Below are 11822 nucleotides of genomic sequence, written 5' to 3' on the forward strand. Positions count from 1 at the left end.
TAGTCTTAATACGGAAATACCAAAAAAAAAACTATAGTAGTACTTTTACAAACACTATAGTAATAATATGCATTCCCTATGACAATATCATGATATAGGAGTGTATATATAGTGTGTTCAAAAAACAACTATGAAACACTATATATATTATACTATAGTTATACTATTTAAAATAATATAGGAATACTACAAAGATCTAGACACATAGTATTACTATTGAAATATTATAGGGCTACTACAGTATAGCTAATAAAATGGCACTACAGAAAAAACTATAATAATACGATAGCAGCTGAAAAATACTACAGAACACAACAAACTGACTATAGGACACTATACAACTCTTACAGTATACTATAGCAATACTATAGTTCATTTATGGTTCATTTCGTAAGAGATGCATACAGCAGACAGTAGCTAGCAGTTTTCGACAGATACAGCCCACTCAAAAATGTATTGTTTTATATAAAATTAATTTTATATATATATATATATATATATTAGCTGTACACTTTACGAATATAATGGTTTTTTATGGACATCTTTACCATTAAATCTCGTCCAACTGATATTGCTGCTGTCACTCCTCGGCTCTTGGTAGTTCAGGCATTTATCAAACCTGGCAACTCCAGGTTTCCTGGCAGCTGTCAATCAAAGTCCAGTGGCTCCGCCCCAAAGTGTCAGAAACTTTTCACGCGCGCGCAGAGACTCCGCGAGCGAGTAGGATATGGCGTTATATTTGTGCCTCTATCCTGAGCACGCAATGAAACATGTTGAGCATAGAAAATGCTATTGAGCGCGCACTTCAACACTTTTGAGCACAGAGAAATATATTTTCTCTCATAAAACTCCTGCTCCGTGCGCAGGCAGACCGCTGCACGCGCTCTCTCTCCCTCGCTCGCTCGACCTCTCCAGCCTGTGCGCGCTCAACTTTGCCTGCGCGCGCTCGCTCAAATTGTCACAGCGTTACAAATGTGCCACAAAACCAACCAATCGGAGAACTCGAGAAGGTCAATTCTGATTGGCTGGCCGTCTCCAATCATATCTGAGATGAGAGAAGAGAGGGATTTTCATCTTCGGTTGCCATCAGGCTGTTGGCGTTCCTATTATCGTTGACATTTACAGGACATGACAGACTCGAACGAAGAGATTACTACGCCACAGTGTCAGGTGAGTTATACATTTCTGGTTTTCTGATATCACGTTATTGTTTGTAATACCTTTGACGAAACCTTTTATCCGATCGTTTCAGATAAGGGTGAGTTTGCTAGCCGGCAACATAGCTATATGTTGTTTATATAAAAAATAAAAAGATGACTGATTATAGTAGATTTGTTCTTGTAATTATTGACTCATATTTCAGAAATGCTTTTTATTTTTCTGTATTATAGGGCTGTAGGATTAACAGTAGCCTATATGTCTTCTTATCTTGAGACATCGGCTGTTGTGTGAGTAACTAAAGTTTGACTCATCCTTCTCTAGCAATCCCAGCTGCCCACAACATCCGACAATTTCGAATGAACAGCAACAAAATGTCACAGCAAGGCCACATGTAAGTCGTTTTTGATTTGGTTGTCTCCTGGGACCCAGCCCATTGAAAATGTCCTCTGTAGTGGACATTTTGTTAACACACATCTCCTTTTACTCTTTTGAGCTACTCTATCAATCCCTGATGTACTGTACAGAGGACATCCTGGTCTTTCCAGTGATGTGTCATTGGTTAAAATTGCATGCTGGGAAGTCCCTCTTTCTTTTCATCCAAAATGGCTGGCATACCAAAAACAAAATGTTATAGAATCAGGAGGAGAAGTCAAATATTGTTGAATAATTGTAATTTTTACCATGAAAATCATATATATTCTTGTTTATTAACATGTGAGGAACTATATAATTAGTTCTGAAAGCAATTAAATAATTCAAGTTTTCAAATAACAGCCCTTTTATAAATGTCCATTCTAGTGGACGTCAGGACCATCTTCATGGACTTAATGACTCAATATTGTTGCAGGAGACGGAACTGAAGCAGACTTTTTCTGTACCAGATAGTTCAGGGAGATTCAGATTTTGAGCTCTCAGATGATGAGAGAGAGAGGCTTCATATTAATCTGCTGAAAGTGTTGCTTTGTGCTCATTGAAAATAAGATTTGGATGTTGAAATATAAAGCCTCTGGTGCACAAATACTGAGAATTGACTTTACAGTGAACTAGGAGGCATCGTGTTGCAGTTAAACTTGTGAAATGAAACATATTTGCATATTTATAGGTTCTGACATTTTTAAGGAGGGAGGAGTAGATGTAATTTTAAGGAGATAATTTAACTTGTTTTGTGGATAAACTTTATCAAACTAATTATTATTTGATATTATATAAGGGGTAAATGTAACGTTATTACTAGCTTCCACATCTCATAGCTCGTTATCAGTCACCTATATGACTAACAACGAGTCCCTCTTCTTAACTAATCTGAGCTCTGTCTGTCCAACAGGACATATTGAGACAGCAGTTGATGGAAAGACTTCTCACCATCTGCAATCAGCCTTGAACCAGCAACCACTAAATGTGGATTATTTGGAGTTCCTGACTCGCCATGAGCTGATTATGTTTGAATCGTTCCATGAGCAGATAGGAGGTGTATCAGAGATTACAGAAGCAATACGAAACCTACATCATGTTGTCCGGTTGGAAATTAACGCAAGGTCTATGCCCATTGTAGAACAGGAAACAGAAGTTGGTCCAGGTTCTGGTCAACCCAAAATTGTGATAGAGAGAGAAAAACAAACATATTTGCTGAACACACATCTGCCAGTCTCCTGCATTGCAAAATGCCTCTGCGTTTCAAGAAGAACGATTTACAGGAGAATACAAGAATTTGGCTTGTCTATAAGAGGATCATACAGCACAATGACTGACCAAGAACTTGACAACGTAATTTTAGGTATTAAAAGTCAGATGCCAAATGCTGGTTATCGAATGCTTCAAGGCCATTTGGTTTCAATGGGCCTCCGTGTTCAGTGGTGGAGAATGATGGCCTCTATGCATCGGGTTGATGCTGCTGGGAGCTTCAGACGGATCACAGAACTAGGGTGTGTTGTGCGAAGAAGTTATTCCGTGCGAGGCCCTCTCTCCCTGGTCCACATTGACACAAATCATAAACTGATAAGGTAGAGTAAAATATCCTGTTTATGCAATTACCTACACAGTGAATGTTGGGAGTATATAATAAGAACAACCTTAGTTATATAGTAACCTTTTTCCCTTTTGAACAGGTACAATATTGTGGTCTTTGGTGGAGTGGATGGCTACTCAAGGAAGGTAATTAATGTGTTGTTGCTTATTATTGTTAAAGAAATGAGCTTAACGTACAAAGCCTCTTGTGACCAGCAGTTATACTTCTGAAATAACACTTATTTGCATATTTATAGATTATGTTATACACATCTTAAAACATGTCTAGGGGGGGAATCATCAATTTTATTAGCTTGATGCAGATTGTTTTGATTGTATAATTAGAGCTTAAAATGCATATTGTATGAAGATCTCAACATCCACACAACGACATAGCTGACCTATGCATGGAATCATAATCTGCTGCTTAAGACATGTAGTTCTTATCGTTAGTTTGATCAAAAAGTGTATATTTTTTCTCCTGCTCCTTGGAATAATTATTGAGCTAGAAGGTAATGATTCCTGTTTAGATCCAATTATTATTATCCAATCTGGTTATACTTTTTTAATACAAAACATCTTAAGGGAGCAATAATGTATTGCCTTAAAGAAAATATATCTGAGGAAGCTGTAATAAATCAAGCTGCATTTTAGTATGTAAAATATACCAAGTTGATATTTTTGAAAATTACCTATATAATAATTGAAATACCAAATCCTGTTGATGGTTCTGTTGAAATGAAATGAAACTATGTGTAAAGATTTAGGACGTGCCGATCTTTCTTTTATGGTATAATACAACACTAAAACCTCTAAGGCTAGCCATAGCTGAAAGCAGATGTAAATGATTTCATCTGGTTTCTATGCAGATCATGTACTTGGATGCTGCAACAAATAACAGAGCATCAACTGCATACTCATTCTTCCTGAGATCAACCCAGCTTCATGGCTTACCATCAAGGTATTTTGCCCTGACAAAACAAAAAGTGGATGTTTTTTTACACAAATATACTAGCTACAATATCTTTCATTTCATCTACTGAAGTTAAAGTAAACCTTGTTAAATTAATTATTCAATTATTTATTATTAAAATGTATTTTGATCTTAGGGTAAGGGCGGATCAGGGAGTCGAAAACGTGGACATCGCACAATACATGTTTGCCACACGGGGCACAGGAAGAGCCAGCTTTATCTCTGGAAAGAGTGTCCACAATCAGAGGTTAGTTGTGTTTTTGTCTTGAAATGTTGACTGTATAATTATTAGTAACTGTAGCAGTTTGGTTGTTCAATGAAAGCACAAATAGCTGTATAAATCCAAGTAAATCAATTAAAATGCAATTCTAGGATAGAGCGACTTTGGCGTGACGTCTGGGTTGCAGTCAGCAGCAAGTACCATGATGTTCTTCACTCTCTGGAGGAAGATGGTCTGCTTGATATCTCTGATGTGGTTCACCTCTTTGGTGTGCACTACATCTTTGTCCCTCGACTTCGAGCAGACCTTGACGCCTTTATCCAAGGATGGAATAATCATCCTCTAAGGACAGAGGGAGGTCTCACTCCTGAACAGCTGTGGTGTATGGGACATCTACAAGATCTAGACGAAGGGGAGAGACTTGAGGTAACAGTTATAGAGTTCCCATTAAATATATTTTAAAAAACAATTGAGTTGCAGGCAGATATATCTAGTTTTGAGACATAATAGACATCAATGCCAATTGGACATTGGAGCATGAAAGCCAAACATTTTTAAAAAAATATTTATTTCTAAACAACATGGTTAAAAGGTCTGAATCAATGTGAGCTTCTGTCTTCAATTGTGCATAGATATGCTGTAATTCAATTTTTTTCCATCTACAAAACTTACAGTTCTGTTGCATTGAGTGATGAGAGGCATATCTGACAGATGTATAACATTATTGGAAACAGCAACCTGTTCAATAACTAGTATTTCTAGAATAATACAACTTTGAGTAAACAAAATCACCTTTATGTAACATGTTTATTTTTAAAAATCACACGTTACATAAGTGTATGAAAATACATCATGTACTAAACGTATTTTAATTGTTTTCCTGGATCCTTAGGAACTTCAAGACCCAGGCATCAACTGGGAGAGTACCATACTGCAAGAAGACTCCAACGGGGCAGTTGTGGTTCCTGAAGTTGTGTGCCCCCTGGATGACGAAGACCTAGAAGAACTTCAGAGAACTGTTGATCCTCTGGAACATTCTCAGTCACATGGCCGTGACTTGTACACACGATTCTTGCACAGTGTGTACAATGACAATTGAACGTGAACTCTTAAACTGACACATTAGCTGATTACAACAACCTTGTTTAACAGATATCTGTTGAGAATACACAGAGCCCAACCATTGGTCCTTATTTGCCTTTCTGCTTGTCTGATGTTTTGTTAAAAAACTTTGTAACAATGTATGCTTTCCCAACTAATAAAAGCATGACTTCATCAAACATTAACAAATATATTTAAACATATATACACTCAGCTCTTGCCTTAGTTTGAGTAGAGCTAGTTGTTTTAAACTCTGTGGAATCCACCACCATATCTCACTGCTTCACCCATGATTCTTCTAAAGTCAGTGTAAGTGCTGAGATGCTTTACTGGAAAAGTCACAGTTTTAGTGCACGCACTCACAATTGGGTAACAAATTAAGTGATCTCCTAGCCGCTCCCTGCAGTCATGGTCAAATTTGCATGTTATTTTGAAATGTCTCTTTTCATCAGGGAGGATGGGGATGTGGGCCTGCCCTGTCATCCACTGGAGCACGTGTGGCACTGCAAGAGGCTCCTTGTCACCAGCTGCACTGTCTGTCTCCCCATCTGTGACGGATGTATATTTTAAATAACACAAATTAAGAAAAGCAAATATCCAAGAACATTTATTAGGTATGTGCTCAGTACATTCAAATCAGTAAAGCATTCATTCATATGTGTACTGCATTCTACAGTATATCATACCTGACATTTCAACTTCCTGCAAGAAATCTTGCAGGAAGTTGATCACCTTCCTCTCAGTTCTCTCCTTAGACGTCCCTTTTTTGCTAAAACGTGGCTGGCAGTTCATCATCATGAAATCTGCATCAGGCTATAAAGAGAGTGAATGCAGATTTAGTTTAATATCTTGCAAGTGTTCAAACCAAAGCTATTAAGGCAATACAGAATGAAAAGTACAATACAAAAGAAGAATAGAGTCTAAAAATAAATAAATAGTGGCAGTTAAAATTCTTACTTTGGTGATCTTCCCTGGAACAAATAAGGAGTGACAAGCTTCAGGGTTTCTAGCCATCTGATCCACCAGGCCATACAGCTCCATGCCCTTTCTGAGTTGCTGCAGCATTGGAATCAGTCTTGTTGTGGAATGTAAGACAATTGCTCTTTGAAGAAAAGCAGAAAGAAATTACACACTGGTTTGAAAAATAAACATTGTAAAATTAATATTGTACAACTCTTACCGAATGATGCTGTGTTTATTGTCCAGTTTGAGATGGCTTGTATATCCACAGCTGACAATTTCATCAGCCCACAACATCAGAGACTGCTCATCTGCAGAATCTTCGACCTGAGAATGTGCAACATTGAAATAAAGGACAGATTTACAATAGGTGTTAAAACATGTATCTAATTCATATCTAACAATGCTCAACAGAGTACTCACCTTGCTGATGAGAAGACCGGATTCTATATCAGAAACATCCTCCTTTGAAAGTGAATGAATGTCCACCTCTCCTGTGCAGAGGAAGTTGTAGCACCACGCTCTCAGAAAGGCAGGAGGTGGGCCACCTTGTGCGATGCTTACTGACATTATTTCACCAATAGTTCTGTGTGCAAGGTAGAGAAAGTCTTTGTAAAAAAACTCCTTACATAAATGACAACGTGTACAAAAACAGTATGTTACCAACCTGAAGTTGTCATTATCAAGGTCTGTCAAAGAGTACTTAGGATTTTTCCCCTGGCTCCCAGTTCCTTCAAAGAATCTGTTTTCAATACCTGAAACCATGTCTTACAGAAAAAAAGCAAATAAGCAATGATCCTTTGGTTTTGTTTAATATCAAAACTAAACAGTTAAATGAACTTACCAGTCAAAAACTCTTTCCTTATTGCTCCAGTGTCAATGCCTGCCTCTCCTATGTAGACCACCTTAAGAGCACTGGCAGGAGATGCAGCTTTTTTTCGTTTCCACTGGAGAATGCCCCTGTCTGGAAGGCCGTCTCTGTCCACACACAGTTTGAACTCTGTTGTGTTGTCAACTTGGTGTTCAAGTAAGCGCAATACATCTTCCGTGCTTAAGGAAGAGGACAGAGAAAATATAAGACTATCCCAATTTTCCAAACATTTTGTATACATTATTGCCATATAACTGTCCTATTATTATGCTGAACAATATTTGGGAAAGAAAGGGCTATCAAATGGCGTAATTAGAAAAGAGTGCACCATGTGCTATGTTTTGAATAGCCTGTTAAAATAATTTGAGAGCTAGCTTTTGGGGGAGACATTAAAGCATGTGGATTGCATGATGGTGCTCATTATTTATTCTGTATTTGATATAAACTCATGCAAAGGTCATCTTAATAAAACGTACCTTTTTGGTTTGCATACTGGAGGTTGAGCAGCTGTACTTGGACTATTGTTCTCTGATGCAGGAGTCCCTGTACATTCAAAGCTGCACAAACAATATGCAGTTTAAAACACTGAATATGTAGACATTCTACAGGTGGTACATCTATCAAATATAATGTTTATGATACAAAGAGCAGAATAAGACAGATCACCTCTCTCCACATAGACTAGCATGGACTGTGATTTCATCGTCTGGGAATTCTTTGGTGCAAATTGGACACACCAACTAAAGTTTGAAAGAAATATGCTCCATGTTACAAACAGCTGAAACACTAAACTAAACTGATTGTGCAGTTTAGTTGTGTGCTGTTCTACTGTACCTTGCAAGCGTTCTCCACGATACACAATTCATCAGAGGACTGCAGATTAACAAAAAAGTCATTTATTTCAATAAACAATTTATATTTTCCTCGTCTTTTTCTAAAGGCAATTTACCAAATACAAAAAGAATTTGCTCTCACCTCATCAACAGTCTCATCAGAGGACATTTTTCCACTGCATGTCCTAATGTGTACTGCAAGCATCTGCAAAGGCATCACTTCATGACATTGGAAACATGTCTTCTTTGGCATTTTTGCAAAGCAGTGTGAGTCAGGAGGCAGTGGAGCGGTGTCCAATGTCTCCTGAAGTGGTACTATGTAAAAAGTGGCTTTGCCACCTGCTGACATAGCTCGCAGAGCTTTGACAGAATACCCCTCTGCTTCTGGTGGAATGACAGTGAGCTTTCATCTTCCACTGCCACCTTAATTGAGAGAAAGAGAGAGAACATGTTTTGTCATTCTGCCACCTCTAATGCTTACAACAAGTAATCAATACCTCAGAAGGGTTCATGCACACCAACAAGTAATACAGTAATATGAAAACTCAACAAAACAAAATCCCACAAACCTGTAGCCTTATGCAAGAGCCATCCTCCACATAGACCCTCCATTTTTGGAAATGTGTCAGCCAGGAGCCTTAAAATCTTGAGAGAGAGAGAGAGAAAAACATTGATGGTGACAATACGCTGAAGTACAATAATTGACTTTAATGATAAGTCAAACAAATGAACTGACAAACGATACCTCTGTGTGATCACCATCATCAGGAAGAGTCAGTGTTTGTCTTCCCATGCTTGCCTGGAGGAGTTCAAGCTCCTCAGTTGGCAACGGTGTGTGGGCGATATTTTTTGGCAACAGATAAAAATGTAAAGCAGTTGTTTTACTTGTTGTCTTAACAAGATGCTTGGTGGCAGTCAAACACCTCTTTTTACCACGACGGAAGTTTGGTTTGAAATATCCTGGAAAAGATCTGTGGAATAAATTATATGTTTTATATTTATTTATAACAATCAAGTGTTGCACAAAAAATCTAAATAGTACATGTTGGCTATATATATTTTCCAATGCTATTACAAACCAAGTCTTGTTCAAGTCCAAGTTCATATTTTAATTTAATCATGTCAGCGATGTGACTACTGGACTTAAGAAAACAACATTGATTTTTTGAATTTTTTTAAGCAAAACGAAAATATAATGATGTGGCTGAAATACGAACCTTGCCATCTCTTGCGGCACTGTCACTGTCACTACATTCCTAGGTGCAGGAGGCTGTCTCCGTCGGCCTTCCTGAGCCGCTTGCGGCCATAGTGTTAAGGAGCAAAGACACCAGGTTTCTGGCTGCTGACTCAACTGCACCATCGCCCTAAATCAATTCAGGATGTAACATTAACATGATCATATTTTCAGTTAAACTAGAACCGCCAGGGGTCAAGGTACAATGTTCTTTTATTTATGATACTAGAACACAGGATTAAGAGTGCGTTTTTATCGCAGAGTGATGAAACGTATACCAATAGAATCTGTGGACTCTCAGCGTTCATATGACATCTAGTATGTGCAGATTGCATGAAAGATCGCTACCGTGAGTTATGTGCAAAGTGTCTCTCTCTCTCTCTCTCTCTCTCTCTCTCTCTCTCTCTCTCTCTCTCTCTCTCTCTCTCTCTCTCTCTCTCTCTCTCTCTCTCTCTCTCTCTCTCTCTCTCTCTCTCTCTCTCTCTCTCTCTCTCTCTCTCTCTCTCTCTCTCTCTCTCTCTCTCTCTCTCTCTCTCTCTCTCTCTCTCTCTCTCTCTCTCTCTCTATTAGGAACCGCAATAAACAACAGGCGTTGCTTCGCACAAGATCAATGGCGCTCACTGAATGTTCTATAAGGTAAATATTACCGGCTGGCGCAGATGGGTATAAATGGCAATTTATATTGACAATATTTGTCTAATACTAGCGCTAATATTAGGCTACGGTTTGTTAGCTGTTTGCTTAAACTATCCATATAGCTATGTTGCCGGCGAGCAAACTCGCCCTTATCTGAAACGATCGGATAAAAGGTTTCGTCAAAGGTATTACAAACAATAACGTGATATCAGAAAACTAGAAATGTATAACTCACCTGACACTGTGGCGTAGTAATCTCTTCGTTCGAGTCTGTCATGTCCTGTAAATGTCAACGATAATAGGAACGCCAACAGCCTGATGGCAACCGAAAATGAAAATCCCTCTCTTCTCTCATCTCAGATATGATTGGAGACGGCCAGCCAATCAGAATTGACCTTCTCGAGTTCTCCGATTGGTTGGTTTTGTGGCACATTTGTAACGCTGTGACAATTTGAGCGAGCGCGCAGGCAAAGTTGAGCGCGCACAGGCTGGAGAGGTCGAGCGAGCGAGGGAGAGAGAGCGCGTGCAGCGGTCTGCCTGCGCACGGAGCAGGAGTTTTATGAGAGAAAATATATTTCTCTGTGCTCAAAAGTGTTCAAGTGCGCGCTCAATAGCATTTTCTATGCTCAACATGTTTCATTGCGTGCTCAGGATAGAGGCACAAATATAACGCCATCAGGGGCGGACCTAGCACATTTGGTGCCCTAGGCGAGCTTCACCACTGCGCCCCCCCCAAAAAAAATATCAAAACATCTTAACAGTTATACAGTAAAGTACTGCAGCTTTATTTATTACAAGCAAGAACAAGAGCTAAGAATAAATGTAAAGTGCACACTAAAGAATTAAAACAAATAAACAACTTAGCTAACAAACAATAATAATATCAATAACAAACAATAAAAGAATGTGCAAATTTGCTTTCAAAGAAAATTAAGAAGAAATGTAAAGTGCACACTAAAGAATTAAAACAAACAACTTAGCTAACAAACAATAATAATAATAACAATAACAAACAATAAAATAACGTGCACATTTGCTTTAAAAGAAAATTATGTATTGTAAAATATGTTACACATGTCAAATAATCAAAATATAATATGCTAAATAAACAAACAAATACATAAAAATTACAAATTCACTTTGTCTCAAGAACTATTTACATTCCACTCCCTATCATCCCACAAGGTTGGCCTACATATTAGCTCCTACTGGTTTCCATTTACAGTGCAATCCTTCTGGCCTTCCTCGCTGCAAAGTCATCAATCATTACATTACATTACATTGCATTTAGCTGACGCTTTTATCCAAAGCGACTTACAATAAGTGCATTCGACCAGGAAGATACAACCTTTAAGAAAACAGAATCATATAAGTACATCAGGTTTCATAGAGCCAAACATTTCAAGTGCTACTCAACTGGCATTTAGAAAGCCAGCCCTTTATTAGTATATAAGTGCTTTGTTAGTAATTCTATCGCTCGAAGTGGAGTCTAAAGAGATGAGTTTTCAGTTTGCGTCGGAAGATGTGTAAGCTATCTGCTGTCCTGATTTCAATGGGGAGCTCATTCCACCATTTTGGAGCCAGGATAGCAAACCCACGTGTTTTTGCTGACGGGAACTTGGGGTCCCCCTCGCAGTGCGGGTGCAGCGAGCTGTTTGGCTGATGCAGAGCGGAGTGCACGTGCTGGGGTGTACGGTTTAACCATGTCCTGGATGTAGGAAGGGCCAGATCCATTCACAGCATGGTACGCAAGTACCAGTGTCTTGAAGTGGATTCTAGCAGTTACTGGAAGCCAGTGAAGGGAGCGGAGGAGCGGTGTGGTGTGGGAG

At 38.7% G+C, this 11822-nt stretch overlaps 2 protein-coding genes across 4 annotated transcripts; one reads left to right on the forward strand and one right to left on the reverse strand.

Annotated features, from left to right (window-relative positions):
- Positions 1-968: 968 nt before the first annotated feature.
- Positions 969-5638, forward strand: LOC307041409 (uncharacterized protein). Of its 2 annotated transcripts, XM_079684802.1 has the most exons (8): positions 969-1170; positions 1483-1552; positions 2486-3161; positions 3267-3312; positions 4035-4126; positions 4275-4385; positions 4511-4784; positions 5251-5638. In XM_079684802.1, the coding sequence occupies exons 3-8, from the start codon at positions 2599-2601 to the stop codon at positions 5455-5457; spliced, it is 1293 nt and encodes a 430-aa protein (XP_079540928.1). In that variant the 5' UTR covers positions 969-1170; positions 1483-1552; positions 2486-2598; the 3' UTR covers positions 5458-5638. The 2 variants fall into 2 exon arrangements, with proteins under 2 accessions (XP_079540928.1, XP_079540927.1); XM_079684801.1 differs by lacking the exons at positions 969-1170; positions 1483-1552 and having other exon boundaries at positions 1673-3161.
- A 67-nt stretch (positions 5639-5705) lies between these two features.
- Positions 5706-10658, reverse strand: LOC307041408 (uncharacterized protein; the record flags this gene model as incomplete). 2 transcript variants are annotated; one of them, XM_079684800.1, is made up of 16 exons in its annotated part: positions 10229-10658; positions 9341-9487; positions 8869-9094; positions 8693-8768; positions 8266-8546; positions 8125-8163; positions 7957-8030; positions 7767-7847; positions 7264-7469; positions 7087-7186; positions 6843-7005; positions 6640-6746; positions 6417-6561; positions 6192-6272; positions 6146-6157; positions 5812-6007 (listed from the first exon to the last, which is right to left on the reverse strand). In XM_079684800.1, exons 5-16 carry the CDS (start codon positions 8470-8472, stop codon positions 5939-5941), a joined length of 1284 nt encoding a protein of 427 aa, XP_079540926.1. In that variant the 5' UTR covers positions 8473-8546; positions 8693-8768; positions 8869-9094; positions 9341-9487; positions 10229-10658. The 2 variants fall into 2 exon arrangements, with proteins under 2 accessions (XP_079540925.1, XP_079540926.1); XM_079684799.1 differs by having other exon boundaries at positions 5706-6007; positions 6146-6272.
- Between the last annotated feature and the right edge of the window lie 1164 nt (positions 10659-11822).

The sequence above is a fragment of the Notothenia rossii genome, assembly GCF_949606895.1.
Source record: "Notothenia rossii genome assembly, chromosome: 5".
NCBI classification, from domain to species: Eukaryota; Metazoa; Chordata; class Actinopteri; order Perciformes; family Nototheniidae; genus Notothenia; species Notothenia rossii.